The sequence below is a fragment of the Nyctibius grandis genome, chromosome 29, assembly GCF_013368605.1.
Source record: "Nyctibius grandis isolate bNycGra1 chromosome 29, bNycGra1.pri, whole genome shotgun sequence".
NCBI lineage: Eukaryota > Metazoa > Chordata > Aves > Nyctibiiformes > Nyctibiidae > Nyctibius > Nyctibius grandis.
Window position 1 is genome coordinate 926,571 of NC_090686.1, and position 23,892 is coordinate 950,462.

At 37.8% G+C, this 23,892-nt stretch overlaps 1 protein-coding gene across 1 annotated transcript in view; it reads left to right on the top strand.

Moving 5' to 3' along the window:
• DOCK3 (dedicator of cytokinesis 3) overlaps nucleotides 1-23,892 on the top strand; it is a 209,176-nt gene that overhangs the window by 146,293 nt on the left and 38,991 nt on the right. Inside the window, exons 20-32 of the mRNA XM_068419791.1 lie at nucleotides 1,558-1,641; nucleotides 1,994-2,094; nucleotides 3,418-3,499; nucleotides 7,396-7,566; nucleotides 8,841-8,927; nucleotides 11,231-11,423; nucleotides 13,272-13,399; nucleotides 14,378-14,524; nucleotides 16,621-16,719; nucleotides 18,845-18,939; nucleotides 20,507-20,582; nucleotides 21,493-21,593; nucleotides 21,870-21,928. Coding sequence (XP_068275892.1) covers nucleotides 1,558-1,641; nucleotides 1,994-2,094; nucleotides 3,418-3,499; nucleotides 7,396-7,566; nucleotides 8,841-8,927; nucleotides 11,231-11,423; nucleotides 13,272-13,399; nucleotides 14,378-14,524; nucleotides 16,621-16,719; nucleotides 18,845-18,939; nucleotides 20,507-20,582; nucleotides 21,493-21,593; nucleotides 21,870-21,928 — 1,423 coding nt within the window. The remainder of the gene's footprint in view (nucleotides 1-1,557; nucleotides 1,642-1,993; nucleotides 2,095-3,417; nucleotides 3,500-7,395; nucleotides 7,567-8,840; nucleotides 8,928-11,230; nucleotides 11,424-13,271; nucleotides 13,400-14,377; nucleotides 14,525-16,620; nucleotides 16,720-18,844; nucleotides 18,940-20,506; nucleotides 20,583-21,492; nucleotides 21,594-21,869; nucleotides 21,929-23,892) is intronic.

Here is a 23,892-nt window from a genome sequence, read left to right on the forward strand (position 1 = left end):
TGACTCAGAAAACTTGGCCTTTTCAAACAGCTAGTAGCGTTGATCTATAGTTCTGTTTTGCAAATATGTTCCAAAAGTCTGCGTAGAGGAGAAAGAAATGGGAAACCTTGAAAGTTAAGTTTTGCTCAGTGGCCAAGGAACCATCCTGCAAACCCCTTTTCCTGTCCCAGCACTGGGAAGTGGAGCTGTTGCCTCGAGCACCAGTTGCTCTCTAGCATGTCTAACCTATCAGTAATCTGTCTCCTATCTGATAATTCCATCATGTTTTGTAACCGCTGTTGCTCTGCATGCCAACCCTTTGTGTGACCTGAACTTCCTTAGGTCAAAGGAACTTCAAAATGTGTTGAATACTTGTGGTCTCAGCAAGAAAAGAGTTCATTCCAGATATCCCTCTGATAATTTTAGGTGTGTTGAGAACCCTCCCTAGAATTTATTTCTGTAAATCTAGAAGTAAAAGGAGATCATTTGTAATGGCAGACAACCAAAGAGAAGAAACCAAAGAGAAATCCCATTATGTTCGTAGTTTATGATTAAAGCCACTTCACTGTAACTCATTTGAATGTTGCCATATCTTGAATGTTAATCTTCATGATAACATCTTAACAGTAACAGAAGAGGACAATACCCTGTTCATATTGTAATTCTTCGAGAATGTCATGTTTTGTACACTTTGTTTGCAGGGCAGTACAAGTATCTAACAGAGAAAAGCATAAAAAGATATGGATTAAATTATTCCAAGGGGAGAAGTAATTGATTCCCTCCCTAAATCAGCTGCCATTTGGCATTGGGATCTGAACAACAGAATGCAATAATTCAGAAGAAAAGAAATTTTATCCTTTCAGAGACTCATAAATTGTTATATTTTATTTATTGTTTTTCACATCAGAAATTTCATTAGAATAGATTAAAAAATCAGGAGAGAATGTGCAGCTGACTTGATCTTCAGCATTCTTCACAGTTATCCTGTCTGAGGACTGCTTTTGGGAAAGAAAATCACTAAATTGTCAGCATTCAGTAAGCCGCAGTGTTATGGATGAAAGAAACGATTGGCAATATGTAACTTGATGCAATTAATGCTTGTTAGAAAAGCTTTACTTTCTGTCATATAACAAAAGTTTTCAATATTAAACATAATTTAGAGTGCTAGTTAATGTGCTTCCAAGTCTTAAATTTGATGACAAATATTATCTGGTACACTCTAATGATACAAGAATGAAAATAACTTGTTTTGCCACTGTTGTGAGGCAGCACTTTTAGTCAGCTTACAGGGAAAGGAACACTCAGTTACATTTACAAATCAGGCATGTGGTACATATTTCTTATTTTTTGTTTTTTCTGTCATTTTTGTTTAGAAATATTCCTTGTAAAGAGGAAAAGTCTTCTTAGTAAAAACAAATGAAAATCTGTCACATCATATGGATGAACCTGAAGTGGTTTGTCCTTGGCAAGTGTTTCACAAAGCTATCAACGTGTATGAAATAATTAAAGCAGGGGGAAAATAACCTTCTTTTGAATACAATTGAATTTGAAATTCTTTGTTTATTCATGTCATTTTAGTTCCTACAAGATATTCTCGACACGCTGTTTGTAGTTTTGGATGACAACACAGAAAAGTATGGTCTGTTGGTCTTCCAGTCTTTGGTAAGCTGCTGAGTTACTTTTCTCTGTCTCATGATCAGTGAGTGTTAAGTTTCTTATTATCATGTTGCTAGTATTTTACTTCCATGAAATATGAAATATTCAGCTGGATCCAGCCTTATGTTTTCTGTAATAATCTTGGGTGAGGAGGGTAGGATAGCCTCAACAGATCAGAGGACATCAATATTTGCTATCCCTTGGGAGAACCAAACAATAACGTCTAATAACACAACTACTGACTGTTTAAAGAAACTCATGTCTTTCATTGTTCCTTAGCTTGTGTAACTTGTTTATAGACACCTAGCAACAATGTGCAATTTCCTGTAGTAGGGGTTCACTTTTTCATCTCCCACAGGTATTCATCATCAATCTGCTGCGTGACAGCAAGTATTTCCATTTTCGACCTGTGATGGACACATACATTCAGAAGCACTTTGCAGGAGCACTGGCTTACAAGTAGGTTTTGTTTATCCATCCCTTCCAGAGATGGCATTAGCAAGCTTTTGAATGATGTCACCATCAGAATCGTAACCTTCACATTAGAAGTGGTTTTCAAAAGTAGAACTACTCAGGTGAAAGTTTTCCATCACAGTTACAGATAAAAGCTGCTGAATGTCACCTGTGGCTAAGAATGAGCACACTCTGGAATTGATCTTGCCTTTCTGAACTGGCAAATCTTTCTTTTTTTTTTTTTTAACTGAAGAGACACTGTCACTCAGCAACAATTCATTATCAGTCTGTACTAATGAGCTACCAAGAGCATATACATTTCTTGTCTTAAGGATGTTGGGATATAAGACTTGGGTGAAAGCTTAGGGAACTAATTGTAATTTCCTCTTCCAAAGTAGACAGGTATTCACATAAGATGATGTTCTATTTGATTACAATAAATGTATAATCTCAGTAGATCAGAACCTTAATTTTCACTGTCACTTTGAAGATTCTGCCTTATTTTCTAGTATTCTTTTTTGAGTTTTGCATCAGAGAATAAGACAGATTTTTGAAAGCAGTAAGAGTTATCATTCAGGGTGTTGTTTTTCCTTTCATTTAGACCATTTCCTTTGTATATTTGAGTATATTCTATCTTTGGCCACAGTAAACTATTAAGAACAGCTTATTTTTGATCATTTTAAGCCATTCACATTTTAGTGTAATTAAAATATAAATATATATATATATAAAAAATACTCTGTGAATGGCAAGTAAAAAACTGTAGATACTATACAACAGTAGAAGGCATTGTCATGTTCAGAGGGTAAAAAGGTGTTCTGCTTTGTGTTAATTATCACCTATTTCAGACAAAACAAATGATTTTTGGTAGTCTGATGTCTGAAATAAAACATGTTTTTAATACAAGTCTGTAAGTTAGTCCAAATGGTATTGTGTACTTAGGAAAATAGACGCGTGTATTTTCTTTGTGATCTTATTTAGAGGAGATCTGGAATTTCTTATTAAAAAAAGAGAGTACATTTTTGGTCTTAGAACTATATTGCATGCCTTTATCAAAGCGCTCTCTTTAATAACATCTTTTTTATCTTCTCTTAGTGTTCCTCGTGGTCTAAGTCAATTACAGAGAAGAAACTATTTTCCGGTTTTGAAACTTAAATAAATGTCTATATTATGTAAATTCAGTAGCCAGGACAGCTGTAGCTGACCACTGAAATGGAGTGAAATGACACTATTTTATAGATTTCTCCCTTAAACCAAAGTGTTTGTTGTCTGACTAATTTTAAAATAGTGCCGAAAGTTCCCCTTCTTTTCACTGTTTCCTATATTCAGGGAACTGATCCGATGTCTGAAGTGGTACATGGACCGTTCAGCTGAGCTTGTACGCCAAGACCACATCCAGGAAGCAATGAGAGTATGTATTCAATAAGTGTTTGTGTGTCTGTTCATCTGTGACTACAAAAGGGCCAGGGAAGCTGTAAATAAAATCAAGGGTAGTCTGGCACTGATGGCTTATTTGTTTAAACAGAATTTTTTTTTTAATATTTTGCCAAAATTTTAGTTTTAGGGAGAGATTCACTCTTGCGCAGAAAACAACAGAGGAATTATGTCTCCTTAAGTCCTTTTGAAGCCCTGCGGAGAACTTAAGTGGGACATACTTGGAGTATATATGCACTGGCCATTTATATATGTGGTCTACGCCTTGCACTTCATGAAGCAGTTATTTTAAATGTATTAGGCACAGGTGCTGTGGATCAAAGATGCTTTTCATTTCTGTGTCAAGTCTGTAAATACAAGATGCTAAGATTTGTGGGAAGATACTCTTCGTTGAGTGAATGTCCATCTGCACCTTCTTACTCTGAGCAGGCTTACGTCCAAACATACGAGTCTGGGCACTTTTAGAGCTAGTAGCAGTGGCAGAGATTAGCACTTTCTTTTTCTCACTTTTTCACGTCAGTACAAATAGGTGAAGGATCTCACAGGGGAAGCACACACACATACATGTGCCACTCCTTTAATTTTTGGCGACCGTTTGGGAAAGTCAGAGGTTGTTTCTTGTAAATGTATTTATCCTTGTGTCTTGTCGTATGTTTCAGACTTTACTCTGGCTTTTTCATTCTTCTTGTGACATTTGTGTTCTTTGTTTTGCCTCCTTTAGTCTAATTTAGTCAGTATTTTTGAGGAAGTAATTTTTATTTTTTAAGAATCCTTGTTCCCTTTGAATGGAATGGCATCACCACAATCAACTAGCTTTCAAGAGCTCCTGTTAAGATCATATCCTGATACTTACAAGGGCGTTATACAAGCGTTTCCTCTGTCTTTTGTAGATATTTACATACTTAGAAACAACTTCTTTGTAATACTTTTCAACCACAGATTCACAGGGAATGGTAAAAATGGGGCAAAGATGTCTTTTCAAGAAATCAGCAACTTTCTCATTCTTTCTGTTTCCATCCTATCCTCCTTTTTTTTTTTTTTTAATTACAAAGAAACCTATTAAAATTATGAGATGAGAGGAAGATCTATAGCTGGAATGACTTCTAGAAGGTTTTCTTCCCTCTCAAACCACTCATCAGTGCTATATGCAATGCAGCAAATAGAGATGTATGGTATTGTCCCTATGTGATCTGCATTCTTTGAACCTCATGGTAGTCATCTTCAGAAATATTCAAAATGTATCCACTTTTTTACCTGTGTTATCATAGAAGCTTCTAACTGATGCTGCTTTTGTCATCGTGGTCTTATGGTTTTAATTCTCCTGGGACATTGCAACCAGCCCCCAGGTAATCTGTGCAAGTTGAGATGTGCTGTTCCTGTATTCACAGAGTGAACATGCATATGGATAGTCACTCAGAGAAGAAGGGAAGGTTACTTATTAGTAAGTGGCAGTTCTTTGAGATGCATTATCTATGTGCACATTTCTTACTCCTTTTCTCGTCTCTCCTGGAGTACCACTGGTAGAATTTAGGGATTGTTTGGTTGAGAAGAAATAAGGTTATGATGCTGTTTGCCCATTTAAGGTTTGCATGGGATGTACCATGAGTCTTTAGGTTGCTGGTCACCGGTGAGTGGTGTGTACTCACCTGTTGTGTGAACATGCATACAGACTACGTTTTTAAGAAACTTCCTTTAATTTGATACTGATTTTTATATCATGCTAAACATAATAGAAGGCTTGAATTTTATTTCAGTGCGCTTCTATGTCTTTAGGCACCTATATGCATCATATCTGTGACATTGTAAGTTGTAAGAGTCAAAGTTAGTCCAAGTGCTGATTTGTGCTAATGAGACTTGGCTTGTGTTTTTACCATCTCAGCCGTGTGTCTGCAAACACACTGAACTCTTCAGTTAACTGCCTTTGTGGTTCAGTGTAGGCAAGAGTTTAGGCTCTCTGTGCTAAGGATGTGGAGTGTCTCTGAAAGCCTGCCATTTCACTTTAAACAGAGAATTATAGATTTTCATACGTAAATCCTATGATTCATTACAAAACATAATCTTCACATGAAAGTTATGAGCTTTCAGGTTAGAATTATGGTTGTCTTGACTTGCTGTATTTGGTGTTAGCAGCAGAGGTGCTGATCTTAAAGAGCTGACTCTTGTGAACCCATTGACCTTTGTCTGGAAACTATCAGAATTATGAAGTGTTATCTCCTGATGAGGTTCTTTGGTATAAGGAAGCTTCACTGGGAGATGTTTTAGTACAGAAGTATAAATAATGTACTGCCCAATTACCAAAGTTGCCATTATTCCTGAAAAAAAAAATGGCTGTAAGTATCAGTGGCATTTGGGAATCTGTGATGGCATTATGAGGAATTTCACATTCCCATTCTCTGTCCTTAAAGCTGTGGCATTCTAAAGCTTACAGCATGACATTGCATATTCGTGCATATAGTGTGATGGTTCAGTGAGGGGCATCTTATGCATGCAGAAATACCTGATGAGGGCAAAATTTGTATTTGAATTAACTTTCAGTTTCCAAACAGTGAAGCAAGACAAGAATACTCTCCAGCAAATGCTGGAATATTACTAATGTTTCTGTATAGACTATGATTACTGAAGCTCCAGCCTGTTTGTTTCCTGGGCTGAATTTTGAGGATATCATCAAAACTATGCATCATGTCTTCCCTTAATCCTGCTTTAATGGTGTATCATGTTAAGCACTAAGGGAAGGAGTGAAGTCTAAATGTCACTGATATTTAGTACGTTTCAGTGTTGACAGTTGTGTGTACCAAATGATGAGAAAGGCCTTGTTGCTATGTGGAACATGACATTGCGTTACTGGTGTCTGTGAGAACTGTTGATAGATGGGTAAGCTTGTTAAACGCTGCAGAGAACAATGTATTTTTCTTCATTGACACTGCTGCCAAATAAAAGGAGTTCTGAATAATGCCATTTACAAAATTTTAGTTAAAGATGTTTAAGTTGCAAATTCAGACTTAAATCTAGACATGTAATAGAGCAAATTACCATTCTACTACAAAAAGATCCAATTTGCCAGTCCTTCAGGACTGCAGCGTCTATCACACGTTGTGTAACGGTGTTAAATGCCATCTTCTGTGCAGGTTATTCTCCCTCTGCTGGGTGCTCTCCAAGTTTCATGTGCGATGGTAAAAGAAAAACACTTTAACTTAGCACATCTCGAAGTAAAAAGATACTCACTACAGTACTGCTGCTTGCTACTGTTAGGGGCTGCCAGAGGGCTTCACATGCTGCTCTTGTCTTCTATTTCTGCATCTGCATTTATTTCTGTTTGTACATGTGCCAGAAATGTTTATTTCTATGTGTACATTGCCAGAAATAAAGGTGAACCTTGCTGTTGTGTTCATATTGAAAAGTAGATTCTCCTTCTCCCAGGTAACCCTCCTTCTGTTCCACTGACAGTCCACTTGTCTTAATCTAGATTCGTTAACTCAAGTAATGAAAGGTAAAATTGGACTGAAAACAGAACAGCTTCTTCGGACACAGTCATTGTGCCAAGTCATGAGAAAACTAGAAGTCTCTTATCTTCACCAAGATTTTCCTCAAATTATGTAACTCAAATTTGTCTATTTGACTTAAATGCATACTTTTTTTTGTTAGTGGGACATACTGGTATCAGAGTATTGGTTGAGAATGGGGACTTGCCTATGAGTAGCTCTTTCTTAACTGAATTATATAACTTACAAAACCTGTTTTTTTCTTTCTCCTTTCTAAAGCTGAAGAATTTGGTTATTATGCACCTAGAATCTCTCCTGGTTCTCTTTAAAGCTCCTTTATTTTTCTTTCTCTCTTTTTCTCTATCTTAATCTCCTTCCTCTCCTGCTCCTTAAGGCCTTGGAATATCTTTTCAAGTTCATTGTCCAATCTCGGATCCTTTACTCCAGAGCTACTTGTGGAATGGAGGAGGAACAGTTCCGCTCCAGCATCCAGGAGCTTTTCCAGTCCATCCGATTTGTGCTCAGCTTGGACAGCAGGAGCTCTGAGACTCTCATCTTCACGCAGGTTTGCTATTTTCTACACTTTAACTGGCAAACCAAAAGGCAGCTATTTTCCACACAGGTACTATATATGTGCACATGACGATTAACTGCAGTTTAGTAGAGTTTTCCCCCTCTAACAAGCTGTTGATACTGGAAAATGACATGGCCAATTAACGTTACTAGACAGTAGCTTTGCACCACTTCACAGATACAGGTGAGCTGAACTGTGGACTCTCAAGAGGAAAGTGACTTGTCACGTGAGAATACAATTTTTGCACTTCACAAAAGTAAACTGCATTTTCAAGTCTCATTCATATGTCTTACAGTTGGCCTCAAGAAATTTTAAATCCTTAATTGTAGTAGCTCAAGTCAATACTTAGGGTCATAGCAACATCACAGTAGAGAAGTTCAGTTGGTGTACGCACAGTCAGATAAACTTAATTCCAGCATACTCAAAAATGACAGTCAGAATCGTATGCAGCCTGACTGCAAGCATACTGTGATACCCACACTCACGTTTAATGCATTATTTTGAATATGGCCCAGATGACTTCACAAAGATTTCATGTGGGCTTAAGATACTCCTCAAAGTGAGGAAGGATGCTGCTAAGGTTTTTTTCATATTTTGAATTATATACTTCTGTGTTTAAAAGCTTTAAATAGTAATATCAAGTGTGTTGTGCGTGCCTCAGCTCAGAGGATGTCAAAATGGACCAGCTAGAATTCCCTGGTAATGTGAAGGCAATTTGTAATGACTGATTTCCTATTTGCAGATGTTTTGAACACCTACTGTAGTTTGCCAAAGAAGCAATTGCCGTGAACATTGAAACAAAACAGTGACTCCACTGGTTAGGGAAGCTGCCAGCAATGTGATCTCTTTCTTAAGAAGCTGCTCTGAAAGATTTTGAGAACAGCTGCTCTAATCTTCTATTTAATCACCCATTAGTGGGTATAATAAGATGAGCCAGGAACATGAGAAACCAGTGCACAGAATTTTGCAGGCAGAGTGACAGTGAGTTGAAACAGCATCTTATGAGTGCAGGCTGTTTAGGGTTCTTTGTTTTTCGGTTGTGTTGATCACAAATACAGAGGGAGACTAGATTTGAGGATGGGATTATTTTCCTTTTTTCTCTTTGTCTCTTTTTTTTTCCCCCCTCCCTCCTTTCTCTCACTATGGTATTTCTTACTTTGGACTTTTGTGATTTGTAAAGCCTGACCTTGTTTAATCTTTGAAAAGTTTACTTTTTGTTTCCCCCTTGCCACTCTGTTTGCCCCTTGATCCCAATTGCCCCATAGGCCTCTCAGCCTGGAGGGCAGGCGAGCGGAGCTGGGACATGTGCCCCACAAAAATGTGGTGGTATTTCAAGGCCGTCATTTAATTCTGTAAGTAATGATCCCCAGAACTGCACAAGTATTTCATCATGGATGTTCCCAGTGAATCCCTTTTCCCTACCCCAAACACTCTTTTCCTGCATATAAACTGGAATTTAATGTTTAAGTGGCTGTTACTTGAAAACTAGGAAATGTGGAATATTTCAGTAATTAATGGAACAGTTTATGGCGTCCACACACTGAAAAGACAGTACCGAGGGTGTATACAAGATTATATATGTCAAATTGTTCAGGAGAGCCAAGGAGATTATATACTAGTTCTAGAAACCTGGACAGCTGTTAAATATCTACAGAAATGCTTGAGGCCCTAGCAAACATAATTCTCTTAACACTTGTCCTCTTACCCAGGATATTAGAGAGATCTCAATATAGTGCTTTCCAGCAATGAGATTAAAACTGATTATGTCCTTCCTTCCAGGCAATTAGTTTGACAGGAGTAATGTTCCAGCATATTTTAGGTTGTTGTACAAAAAAGGGCCCTTCAAGGAACTGATGAAACAATGTAGCTGTTCCTCAAGAACAGCTCCAAGGCTTCCTGAAGAGATCCCGTGCGCATCCTTAGATTGCTACTGGATACCCTAAATCACCACAGAAATCCTTCTGCTTTATAGCAGTATTTAGAAGTAAGTTTAGGAAAACTCCTATAAGGATTTCTTGGGCCAGTGTTGTAATTTCACTCATATTATCCCAAAGATAAAGATGATGACTGGATTTGTGGCTGTTACAGCCTTCCAAGAGTACCATGAGCTCTTTAAATGATGCCTATTTTTTTTTATTTTGTTAGCATATTGTATGTATGTAGCAACAAATAGGTGACAACACCCAGGAGGCAATGTGGGGTTTTGTGTAATTTGAATTGATTGTAACGAGACAAGATGTTGAGAGAGATAACAAGCGCGAAGAAGAAAGAGGTAAATTTATATTCAGAATAATCTAATGGACTCTACAGTGTTAGTTGTAAAAATAACTTAGGCTTTGCTCAAAGACTATTAAATAGATACCACTGTTGTTTGAAGGAAAAGATACTTTGAGGAAAGGCTGGGCACAGAAGGAAGCTGTATAATATGTGGGATTAGGAGAGGCATACGAAGTGTTAGAGCCAGCATGGGACAGGTACAGAAATGTTTGTGCAATGAGAAAACAAAAAAATGTGTGAGGAAAAGGAGAACTTGCAGAATAGAAGAAAAGACCAATAGGTGGTGAGACTCGGGAAGGGCAAAGCTGAACAGAGATCTGCAATGAAGTCTGGTAAATCTGAACTGCAGGAAATCAGTGTGGTTTGTGTGGAGAGGTTCAGACAAGGGAGGTGGAAACAGCAAGGAGGGAAGTGTGCGTGGTGGGGGGCCGAGGCTGGGAGCGAGGCAGCTGAATCACAACTAGGCTGTGCAGCAGTTCAAGAAAGCAGCCATCTAGGAGTTTCAGTAGTTACAGTGAGGAAACAAGTATGGACCTTGGGTAGGAAGGATGCAGAGGAAGAAAGAGAAGAATTTTAAAACATGAGAGGTGTGTGGCAGTTGTTAGGTATGACACCAAGGCTGTAGAACTTGAGGATAGGGCGATGCATGGAATTTTCTACTGTTATGAAGAAATTAATTGCAAAAGTGTGAAATAAGCAATGAAGAGTTTGATATTTTGTTGTTGTTGTTGTGCTGTTATTGTTTCTGCACTTTAAGAAACACCTTCACGGATAGCTCCAGCTTACTGGAAATATCATTATTGGAAGAAACACATGCACACTTACTTGCATGATGTGATACCTCTTTCACATATCGCACCCCACCCCTGTTGCAGCAATACTGTAATGTCACATGACAGTGCTGCTATGGTTAAGGGTCTGTCAACATGTTCTTCAGAATATTTTCTGAAGAGTTTGAGCTGTCTTAGGTTTTTGCTCAGTACAAAAAATTGGTATGGAACACTCTAATGAGAAGCAAGTTTTATATTTATTGAAAAAAGTAAATCAACAGAAATGGACTATTTTCTGTTCTCTGGTACCTCATTTTTTTCTGTTTTATAAGCTGTGTCCTAAAATACAGCCTTTTGAAGCTCTACTGTACATACGTGCTCGGCTTATCCTAAGACTTAGTATTGCAGCAGCGCTTGATTTTTATATACTACGTGTAATTTGTTCACAGTGAACTTCAGGTATTGCAAACCATTAACACCAGCCATAGTGTGCTATTTAGTAGCTTTTTGCAGACCCTTAATTCAGTTTTACTGTTGTTTCTATTTCACTACATTTAGCTTCAGTTACAGAATTCAAAATTTTCAGTTCCTTCATGTACTTTTTTCAGGCTGCTTTGCTGAACTCCTTCCCCGCTATCTTTGATGAGCTGTTGCAGATGTTCACTGTGCAGGAAGTGGCGGAGTTCGTGAGGGGCACCCTGGGCAGCATGCCCAGTACAGTGCACATCGGGCAGTCAATGGATGTTGTTAAGCTACAGTCTATCGCGCGCACTGTCGACAGCCGCCTGTTCTCTTTCTCAGGTAAGACAGCGGTATCTGAGGCTAAGTCTTGCTGCTAACTAAGAGTAGGAGCAGGTTGTGTTTATTTTGCAGTTGCTTTGTTGCAAACAATTCACTGCTGAATGCCAATAATCTTGGTAATTATTTCTCTTGGCAGCATCAGTTACACGTATTCACTGTGAGTGCTTTGTAAGCTTCCCTATGGTAGAAAATGTTTATAAATCCATCATGGATAAACTGTAGTTACTAAAGGTTGATAAAAATATGTACATTAACAAATCAAGTCAATTATTAAAACTGCCAAATGTCACTTGATACTTTGTATTACTCTTCTGTTGTTGTCATGGATAGGAAGATAACCTCCTTTCCAGCAAGCTTATTCTCGTGAGAAAGAGAAACAGGGAGAAAAAGTTATGTGAGAAACCCACCACATTCTTTTAAATCTTTACATTATAACTTTAATATTTATTTAGCTCAATATACTAGTAATTCTTTAAGAATTAATTGAATGAAGAAGGGCTGAAGATTGTGAGTTTATTTCATATATAAAGGTCTGAATGACAGAAGTTATGAAGGCAATAGCGTAAGATAAAAGGCACCACTGGGCTTATCTTCCCTGTAGTGAGGATCTCAAGTTAGTGCACTCAAATTATTCTACTCAGTGCAAGGTGAGAATGATAACAACACAGAATCATGTTTAAATGACCCTTGTAATCGGTTAGAAACACTTTTTTCCCTTAAATTTTAAATTCATCAAAAAATGAGAGTGCAGAGAATGAGAAGATTAATCCAAAGTGGCTGTGAAACAGGTAGTGAATTTTATCTAATTATAGTGTTTTGAACCTATTGATAAAAATATTTGTCTTTGTGGGTGCCAGTTCATGGGCATAACCTCCTCTTCTGTCCTCTCAATAAAGCCAGGTGTAACTTCACCTGCAGGGTCCAGGGCTATAGTCCTTCCCATTAACCTTCATTTGTCCTTTACAATGAAACTGGCAACTAATGATGCTTTTAGCTGCTGCATAGCACCATGACAACTCACTGCAACATCAAAAATCAGAAAGAAAGCTTCAGCATTGCAAGGCAGCTATGACTCTATAGATGCCACATTTTCCACCCAACATAATGGTAGACCCCGATCCTATTCCTTCCCATGGAAGCATGACCCGATACTCCCAGATCAACAATCTCTTCCATGTCCTGTCTCCCCCTGCGAAGATGAATCAAGTTTCCAAAGGTATCTTTTGGCTTCCCACCCTACCTACTCTTAAGGTCTTGCAATTAAAGGAAGATACATTCTCTTTTTCTAGCCTCCCATATGATGATGACTTGTTTTCCTTTTCTCTCTCCTATCAGTCTATTTGCTGACATCTTGCCAATTTTTCCCCTGCATCTTTTTTTTTTCCTGTTTTGGCCACAGTTTTCTGCAGCTGCTACCTGCTCTTTCTTCTTTAATAAGATTAAAGTTTGTAAGCCAGCTAAAAGAGAAGAATTAGCCAGTTTCCAAGAGGTATATATCGGAGAAGCTCTATTAGCTGTGATAATAGAGCTAGAAAGAAACATGAAGTGAGGCAGGGTTTGCACAAAGGAAATCAACATTAGAAAGAATCAGTTCACAACTGTTGTTTCCAAGCTGTATCACTATTGAGAACATCATGTATACTGCGTTTATGAACTTTTGAAACACTATTAATTCATTAGAGTTCTTGGAAGTGTGGTGTACGGCAACCTGTACAGTAGAAGTTGCACCAATTAATCAAACATGCTGTATGTCAGTAGGCTCGTTTGGATACCAAAAGGCTGCTGATTGGGATGGTTGAAATTTAAGTCTCTTTTGGAAGAACCGTGATCTGATTTTCCTTCTTTCAGAGTCCCGGCGTATCCTGCTACCTGTAGTTCTTCACCACATTCACCTTCACTTACGACAGCAGAAGGAGCTACTTATCTGCTCTGGGATCCTCAGTAGTATCTTCTCCATAATCAAGACCAGCTCTTTGGTAATCTGCTGCTTGATTTTTTTTTTTTTCTTTCAATGGCACCACTGATTTAGTAAAATGAAGACTGAGGGATTTTTATAGGTTAATACAAGTTTTTCGAAGATCCTTTTAAAAAGAAAGTCTGCTAACTTTCTGTCAGCAGAACATCTGAAATGAGGGTCTGCTTTTGTGTGTGTGACTCAGACCATTCTGAATACATGGTGTTCTTGCTGTTAGGAGGGAAGGAAAGCATACACATTTAGCAGGTTTGACACTGTTTAATTTTCTTCATCCAAGCCCAGAACTTAGGTGTCAGTGGAGTTCAAAAGCTCTACACAGCTCTAGGACTTGCAGTTCTGCAAGAGACAGTAACTAGCATTTGTGATTCATGTTAAGAGACTACTCTAAAATTATCCAATCAATGAAATCACACTTACTTCTGGAAACTGCTGCTGAGTTTAAACACCCAACTTTGATGATCATAATACTCTGATCTCAAATGGTAACTTGATCATTTAAAGCAATGCTCACAAGCAGAGGGTGGTGAAGTTTCCACACCTGACTAAAGGAGGAAGCTAATGGTGCTAAATATAATTCATACCAATGAGTATTTCTAATTACAAGTTACAGTTTGGTGTGAAAGGAATGAGATGAAAGGTATCATGGTAATAAGCTAAAATAATGCTGTGACAGAATAAAGGTTCCTGAACATAATTCGATCCCATTGTGTTCTAGAGCGTATGCAGACCTTTGATTATAGATTTACCTTTATGGCTGTGACCCTGAATGTTTCCATCAGAGACTGAGGAGGTAACACACACACTGGCATCACAACAGTGTCTGGTACCAATGATGAATTTGATTGTACTTCTCTGAACCTTCATTACGGAGCTCTCTAGCCAAACGAGTATTTGTGGTATGGCACACTCAGCAGAATTGTCTTTGCCAATTCCGTTCTCTGCAGTTTCTAACTGTCTGTTTGCTCACTACTTACTGTAGGAGGGAGATGTCGTGGAGGAGGTGGAGATGATGGTGGAGAGCCTCCTGGATGTGCTTTTACAAACTCTGCTTACAATCATGAGTAAATCGCAGTCTCAGGAGGCGGTAAGAGGGCAGCGTTGCCCGCAGTGCACAGCAGAAATCACTGTTAGTAACTAACAATCAGTTTCTATTTCCTGCTTCTTTAACCTTTGGTTCAGTCCCTCACCACCACCGGCACCTCATTATCATCTCTGCTGCATGAATGCCCAGGGCTTTGTCTCTTTACCTTAATAAACCACAAATCCATTCCTTCCTCTGTGCAGTAGCAAGGTCTGCAGCAAGCAGTGGAGCTCAGGAGGCTTTGTGGATTTCCAGGTTATTTTCTTGTTTGTCCTTGCAGCGATGATTGAGAGTTATTGTTTAGAACTTGAGGCATATGCTAGCTGGGTAGCTGCCTAGGGCTTCACTCCTAAATAGGGATCACCAAGGGCTGTATGAGTATCAGGCTCTGATCTCTAAGACTGAGAATACTGTCATTCTCAGTGGACAAGTCCCTTCACTTTGGATAGCTTCTGTCCAGGTGCACTGATAATTTCATGCAAATGAAACACAAAATACTTTTGAAAAAGAAATTAACAGATCCTAAGTCTAATGAGCTGTTGAGCTTGGTGGAAGAAGAGGGAAAAGCCACCACTTTGTTCAGACTGCCAGCATAAGCCTAGGCGAAGAATTTTTTTTCTTTGACAGGCAATGGAAGAGGAGAAAAAGAACAGACTTTTGCTGTTCAGCTTTCTTCTTTTCTGGATTGTTGCCCCTTTTCTATTCTAGCCTATTTTAGTCTATTTTTGATTGTCAGAGCCTCTAGTGCAGCCTTTGCACAATGTATGATGTTAAGCTGTTGTTCAGAACATCCCTTTTTTTTAGACTTGCTTTCTTACCAAATGGCTGAAACCTCAGACACTGCTGGGGGCAGATGTACACCAAGGTACACTTCTCACACAAGAGGAAAGATTGTATCTCTCCGTGTTAGCCCAGTTAAAGTAACAAATGGTAGAATCCTAATAAAGAACAAGGCATTTAGTAGTTTTGAGACATGTTCTTTGATACAAAACAAGAAAGGTACTAGCTTGCGCCTTTAACATGTCCACTAACATCTCGATTTCCTTTTACTCCTACCATCTGACTTACTGTTATTTATCACATGCCACCTCACACTTTAGAGCACACCTTTTTTCCTAATGAAGTTCAGCACTGTAAAGTTTATTGGAACAACCTATGTCAAAGCTTCTGGGTAGGTGCTTGAGCCAATTAGGAAAAAAAAAAAAAAAAAAAAAAAAGGAATGGACAGTCCCAAGCATAAAATCCCTTTATATTTGTTCCTGAATTTAAATTTCACAGCATCGTGTTTGTGGAATCTTATTAGATACTGCTTAGATAGTAGTTTGTATATTTTCCAAATTACTTGCTTATTGTCACAGAAAAAAAACAGTGTTGTGCAAGGGACTGGCAGTCAAAAGACACAGTCCTTACGTTCTTGGCACTGCCTTGCTTGTTATCGTGGACAGATTGCTTAACTTCTCTGTGCTTTGCTTTCAGATATGTAAAATGGGGGAGCCCATCTTTGGAAAACACTTTGGGATACTGTGGTAACTGGTTAGGGTGCATCTGCTTTGCAGGCCGGAAATGTAATTGTAGCTCACGTAGGCTTACCCAAATGATATTCAGAATATCTTACTGGAATACTGTTAGTACTGTAGCTATGACAGCACATAATAAGCCAAATATTTACAAGATTCCAGACACCTTCTGTAGCCCATACTGATCCCATGCTGTCATCGCTATACTGTTTTGAGTACCTGAGACAAATAGTTTAAATAATTCCTGGTGTGTCTGTGTGAGCTGCAGTCACACCGGTGATAGACATGGTATGTTAAGTAACTGAAAAAGGTGATTGTCAAAACTTGCATGCTTGGAGGGCAATTCATTAATGTCTGTATTAATAATTTTTAATTATTTTTGTTTGAACTACAAGATTGGTTAAAAGACCTTGGAGGTGCTTCTAAGAGGTGTATCCCTATGTATTAACAGTAATTCGGGAGCTGTTAACACGCAGTATTTTTAATCTCTGTGCATGTCAGCTTTCCTCTCATAGGCATTGGGGCCATTTCAGACCCCTCCCTTTATACCTTACCCCAGGTTGAGTTCCATATTTATGAAATTTCAGATTGTCTGAATGAAATAGTTTCTCATTTGGTCAACAGGGAGAATATGTCTCCTGCCTTTTATCTTTGCTTCGTCAGATGTCAGACACTCATTTCCAGCACTTACTGGACAACTTCCAAAGCAAGGATGAACTAAAGGTACAACAGAACATCATGTTTGTAGGGTGATTCACTCGGAATGAGAGTGTAGAGGGGAATCCCTCCAGCATTAATTGCTCTGCTAATCATTCCCATTCACTGGCAGTCTATTCACAGACCTTCCTTTCACCTTTGTAATAATCGGTGTTGTGTTATAAAAACATTTAAGACCACAGGGCATTGAATTATCTTCATAGGAGCAAATAAAGTCCCAAGATAGATGTTATTAGACAGAAAAGGATATCATTATTTTACCATATAGGACATAGTCAAGAGGAACAGGTTTTTTAATCCCATTAATGTAAAGTCAGTTGTTCTATAGCATTTTACTAGATGTTCAATATGCATTGGAGCTTACTTACAAAGAGTGTTGATTTTATGCCAAAAGAGAATTTCAGGCATTACTACTCCACTCGCTGCACGCTTCCCAAATTTGTGAACATTAACTTAAATCATAGCTCTTCATGAACAGAAGGGGTTGGTGAGGTGTACCAAACTCTCTGGCGGCTCTTTTGCCACTGACATTTTGAAATGGCACATCCCAAAACAGCAGAAACCAACTTTTTATCTCAACTCCACAGGAAAGAGGAGTATCTCTGACAACAGTCTATTTAAAAGGCAGAATAATTTCATAAATAAAGACAAGATTTTCTATAAAATGGCTTTTGATTAACATGACACTCAATAAAATATGGACAATAAGAAGAATCTAATGTGGCAGGAACTTATGTTGCCTTAACAAATGAGATGGAGAAACAGTGAGAAATCCTTTCTGAATAGGCTTTCAGCTTCTAAGTATTTCATGTGCACATAGAGAGGCTGAATAAATCAGGGAGATAAATTTGGGATGATAGAATTCTTACCTCTAGGTTGCAGGGTTCAATATAACTCAGGTTGATAGTTATCTGAGATTACTGCCTTTCAGGTAACTTTTGAATTGCTGATAGGAAAAATATTTGGTAAATTAATTCATATTAATTTTGAATAGATATTTTTAAAAGCTATCTAAACTATACTTCTTATGTCAGACCAGTGAAAAGCTTTGTCATTGAACTGAAATTTGCCTTTACACCCATAAGAACAAACACTGTTATATCTCTGACAATCTAGGGATGTGTTTAGGAGTATCCCAGAGGCTGAAGATTTTTATACCCAACTTTTTTCCCAACTAACAGTTGACCTAATAAAATATATTACTTTTTTTTCTTCAAATATTGCTGCAATGATATTTCCAATACTTTTTCTTGGATGGAAAGGCAAAATGTTCACTTATTGCTGTTACATCTAGTCAAAAAATGAGGCCAAAAGTCAAGGAGCTTCTAATGCTTTACTCTTAGCTCAGTTACACCAAGGTATTAATCTTCTCCCCCCCGCAACTAAGGCATAATGGTAGGACAGTTTTGAAGAAACCTTGCACTGCCACTCTCTGTGCTATCTTGATTTTGTGTAGAAGAAAAACAAAACAACAAAATCATGGTTTGCAAGGCCAACAACTTGGCATGTTTTATCCTTACCGTTGTTCTTTATAGTCAGAGAGGTGCAGGTAGTCAAAAAACAGAAATGTCTACAAGTTTGGGGAATTTTTTGGAAAGCAAATATTCAGCTGAATGTGTTCAAGAGATCTTTTCTGCTGCACATTGCCAGAAATGGGTTTTTCTGTTACTATTTGTAAAAGCATTTGTAGGAGTTTTATTGGGTTTGACTGTGTAGGGTTTTGTCAAATTTGTGACATAAGTGCAAAGAAATTTGGACATATACATTAATTAATTGAATGCATAAATAAATGATTATGATTCCACTATATTTGAAAATAGCTGCAAACTGACACCAGAGCTCTAGATGATAATGTGAGAAGTCATATACGATTATGCACATAAGGAAGTTTTTCATCTCACTATAGAAGTTAAGATTTGAAAGACAACTGCAACTTGTTTAGTACATATTTGGTGCATACAAAATTAATAAAGCCATATCCCAATACGTGTTGTTTCCGTGTTTTCAGGTGAATGGCCTGACACAAAGCTCAAGTGGAGTACGCTTGGCTTAACTGTCTTTCTTATAATCAAGAAAATAGATTAATCTGCAGCTGCTGGTGATTTTTAAATTTTTTTTCCCTATGTGATAGGAGTTCCTCCTGAAGATTTTCTGTGTATTTCGGAACCTGATGAAAATGAGTGTCTTTCCTCGAGACTGGATGGTGATGAGGTTGCTCACCAGCAAGTAAGTAGAGAAGCAGGTATAAACTGTTGACATTCTGTATCAGATTTTTTTTCTCCGCGGGTGGGCAGTTAAAACATGTGACACGGTGTGTTTCATCAGACTGAGATGTGGTGATCAAGACAGGAATTGTGACGTGCTCATCCTCATTCTTCAGTTATTTTAACACTCTGGGCCAAACTGGGACTTCTGTATTCGTTCTATTTCTTAAACTCTACCACTATGCACAGGTATCAGAGTTTAAACCCAAAGCTGAAGTAGCTGCATTGAGGGTAAGAGTGGCACAGTAGCTATCGTAACACATGGCAAGGAACAGCTACCCACATAGAGTGGAATTAACAGGCAGGCTCTCAACTCCTTTTCTCAGTAAATTACTACATTAAATGTCTGTCTCTTCCCATAAATATCGCTCCTTAACCTATCTAGAAGGAGGACTTAGTTTTAGAAAAGGAGGAGCAGACCCTCGCGATGACACCAAGTGCATTACATACAGAGTTATTTCTCAATTAAGTTGTCATCTACTATTTTAATGCTTAATTTTATCTAATTTTCTTGCTTCTGATGGGTTAAGTACTATGCTGTTTGGAATGGCAGCAGTGTGCTGAACACAGGGTGGCTGGAATTATTTACTAGTTTCTTTAGGTAAACTAGCTATAGAATGTCTCCTGACTAACTGGCAACTGGAGGGGTTCCCATTACAAGAGGACACCATGGAAGATTTCCTAAAGGTTGACTGCTGAGCTGTGTGCTCTGCGAGTTCACAGTGCTAGTGAAAAGTGAAAGAAGTGCATTTCAGTATTTCAAGCACAAAGATTAAATGAAGTTCTGTAAGAAAAGAAAAATCCCCATGAAAGAGCAGTTACCTCAGATGCTGTAGGATGCCTAGGTCCCTTTGGCACACCTTTGCCATAAACCTTTAGACAGACAGGTATGTTTCGTAGTGTTATTGGAAGTATTGCTTGCTTGTGAATCAGAGATGTCCTGTTTCTTTTGATACTATTGTTACCTTATCTACATGCTATTTATTAATTCCTGAATTTATCACGTGCCTTGATTGCTTTTCACTAAGGTATACTTAGCCACCGATAAAAAAACACCAGGGAATCCAGAATTAGCAAAATACTTATAAATATGTCGAGTTGAAGTGTGAGCCAGATAAAGGACCGTTGTATAGCCAAGCACAAAAACAGCTCAAACTTTTTGAGTTGCTCTTCTCTAGGGGAAAAAAATCTACTTAAAATAGGAGAAAGATGAGTGTATTCTGTCATTTCAGTGGAGGTAATATGGCCCAGCCATGCAAAATAGACAGGATATTAAATGCTCCTGTGTAAATTCCAAAAGTTACAATAATGATGAAGATTCCTAATCTTGTATCACTTAGTACAAATTGTTTAATAAAACATAGAAAGACAGGTGACTTCTATGTGAATCTAGCAGTGAGTACATGAAGAATGCCCATCTCTGTACATGTAGTAAAATCAGCACCACAAACCACTGTAATATGTTATACTCCAGATTCAAATGTTCTTTTTTTTGTTTTCTTTTTTTGTTTGTTTGTTTTTGACTGCAGTATCATAGTTACAACAGTTCAGTACCTGTCTTCTGCACTGCATAAGAATTTCACGGAAACGGACTTTGATTTTAAAGTAAGAATTAATACTGAGAAAATGTTATGCCATCTTTTTAAACTCGCAGTAACAAAGGAACAAGAGCTGTTCTCTGTATGAGTTGATTATATTTGCAGCATTTATTTGAGAATCTGTGAGGAAGATGACCTAACCGATAAAAGACAGGAATTTGAATCGCTGTGGAATTGGGAGGAAGTAGAACAGATACACTGTGAGATCAAATCAAGAAAGTTGAGCCTGTCATAAAGGAAACAAGTATCTCCATCAGCAGTGGAGCTAATGAAGCATGCTGTCTTACAGATTCACGGCTAATAAAATGGAAACTCAGGCAATGCTTTTCCTGAAGTTGGGGCATTCACGATCTTCCTCTCCCAGAGTCTCTCGTTCTGTCTGTTGACTTAAAACTTGGAGGAACATGGTATCGTAGAGAGTTTTCTCTATATCTGATGTAGTTGAAAATGGGCAACAAGTTCAGTGTCACTAAGGAGAAGCTGCCAGAAATGTACACTCAGCATCATGGCATAAGCGTCATTTCTTTGGGGAAACTCACTAAATTATAGGGCTCTTGTTCGTGATATAATGTAATCTGTGGGGTTGTTTGAGGGTTAAAATCTGTTTAGCCTACAGAAAAAACAGGTTAGAACTTCACTGAAGTCACCAAGTGTATTCGTTTTTGAACTCTGGTGCTAAGAGGAAAGCCCAGTGGCATTACCTTCTTGAGGGTTTTGATTTTAGTTCCTACCAGGTTTTAAATTTGTATCCTTGAGAGTTTAGTATCTCAATAGATAAGATACATATTGATTAAGTTACGTTTTGATTACAAAAAGGAGGTCTCATTCTACATATAAAGGAACATACGTCTTCCTACACTTGTTTAAAACTTACTCCTTGGAGTGTAATATTATAAAACTTCCTTCCTGTGTCACAGGTGTGGAACTCTTACTTCAGCCTGGCAGTTTTGTTTATAAACCAGCCAAGTCTCCAACTAGAAAATGCCACACCAGCTAAGAGGAAGAAGATTCTGGATAAGTAAGAACACATTTTGTTGGGTTTCCAGCCTTTTCTGCCACCCCAAAAATGAGACTACTTTTTCTACCACAAGTCCCTGTGATTTATTGTGGAACTTGGGATGTGGAAATGCTTAAGAAATAAATAAGTAGATCTCCTAATACAGTGTTCAGTGATTATTTAGAATTGTTTGATATTCTATGTTGACTTAAATGTGAATTTGATTTTTTTTTTTTTAGCATCACTGCCTTGACAGTTTTTGTTCCATTAGGCAGTTGTCTATCTCCTCTCTTTCAGATACGGCGATATGAGAGTGATGATGGCATATGAGCTCTTCAGCATGTGGCAGAACCTGGGTATGTCTCTCCCTTCTCTGCCCTAACAGCCAAAGCCAAAGTAACCCTGGATTTCTGTTGGAATTTTTTTTTTTTTTTTTTTTTTACTTTTTGTAGTGTCTTATAATACTTAGTTTCTCTTAAGAGTTGTACAACCAGGAAGCACTTCTCCCACCACAAACTCTCTTCTGCACTGTCTCATCATACTTTTTTTATTTGAAATAATACATTTGTATGAATTTGAATGCTTTCTTCTCAAATGTGACAGTGGCAGGTTTTGGTTGTTTTGACACATCAGTGGCAGTTTTTATGTATTTGCAAATATAAAATCAGCTTTTTCTAATCCCTTCAACTGTGCTGCAGTCAGATTCATATGGAGATATACTGTTACTCTCTTTCATCTGATCCATGGCTGTAAAGCAGAAATTTAGATTTTCACAGCTATAACCAACTTTATAATTTTGTAGATTATTCAAAAGCCAAAGTTGTTATGATTATAGAATCATAGAATTATTTAGGTTGGAAAAGACACTTAAGATCATCGAGTCCAACCGTAACACTTAAGATCATCGAGTCCAACCGTAAACCTAACACTACCAAGTCCACCACTAAACCAGAGCTATGTGTGTTTGATAATAAAGCCCAGAAGTGGCATACAGTAAAGCTGCTTTTTTGGTGTCTTCAGGTATCTAGTATGCATAACAAATTCTATTTTACTACTTTAAAAAGAAAAAAAAAAAAATTAAAAAACAAAACAGCCCAAAACCCACAAAAGCCCTGTCCACACTAGTGCAATGTTTGTGATAAAATTTCAACTTCTGCAATTCATTTGACCTTTTCCTATATAATTTAATTAAGAAATTAAGTATATTACAAAATGGGGGAAAATATATCTCGATACAGGTCTCAAAAGGAAAATGGAGATTTTCCATTTAGGACTTGCGCTTTTAGAAGTGTGCTGCAGCGGTCTTGGGGTTAGGTAATTCAGGATTTTATTAATAGAGGAGCCTAATAACATCTGTACTGCATCAGAGCAAGTCCAGTTAGGCCAGTATCCTGTTTCCATCAGGTACCAAAAATGAATACCTGTGGAAATGTCAAATATATCATGCTGATAATCAGCTGAATGGGAGCTACCTGTAAAATGCCATGAGTAGAAAAGATACCATAATCTTTGAGAAAATATGTAAGAATCTTGAGTAAGAGAAGAGGATTATATTACTGCCACGGCTTTTTCATAAATGCACTTTGGTCCTGCTTCCTACAGCTCAAAAAAAAAAAAAAAACCACCACACAAAAAAAAAGACAAGTTGGACAGAGTGCAGAGAACAGTCAGGAAGATGACTACAGAAGTAAGAAAATGCCTTATTATAAAATATTGAATAAGCCTGACCTGTCTTGCACTATTAAGATGATACAACCAGACTTGATCACAGCTTCTGAGCATCTGTGTGGAGAATAGAAGGCTCTCCAGTATAACAGAGATCAAGTAACCAGAAAACGGTGCTAGACAAATTCAAATGAGAAGTGAGAAGCCCATTTTAGATATGTAGATACAGATATTTAGCACTGAGTGTTGTTCCAAATACGGCTATTCTCATTTATTCTCTGTGACTGCACAGTAAGGATGCCACAGAAGAGATTGTTAGCAAAATGCCTTGGGTTTCTGTTGCTGAGAAGCAATGCAATTTGGTCCTAAGTCAAGGTCAGTTATGAAATTGAGACTTCCATAGCACCGAGGATGAAGAGTTCTGCAGTTCTTTGAAATCTAAATATGTTCTATTAAATACCGTTGTTCTCAGTAGCCTTTTCAAAATCTTTTTCTTCATAATTTAGAAGTATCCGTGGCCTCTTTTCACCCTAGTTAATATGTTTTAGTTTGGGTCTTTTTTACAGTTTGAATTCCTCTGTAAGTACAAGGCACTGACAATTTTTGCTGAAGGCTTTCACAGTGAAATTAAAAATGCTTTTAGAGACTTCGCAAG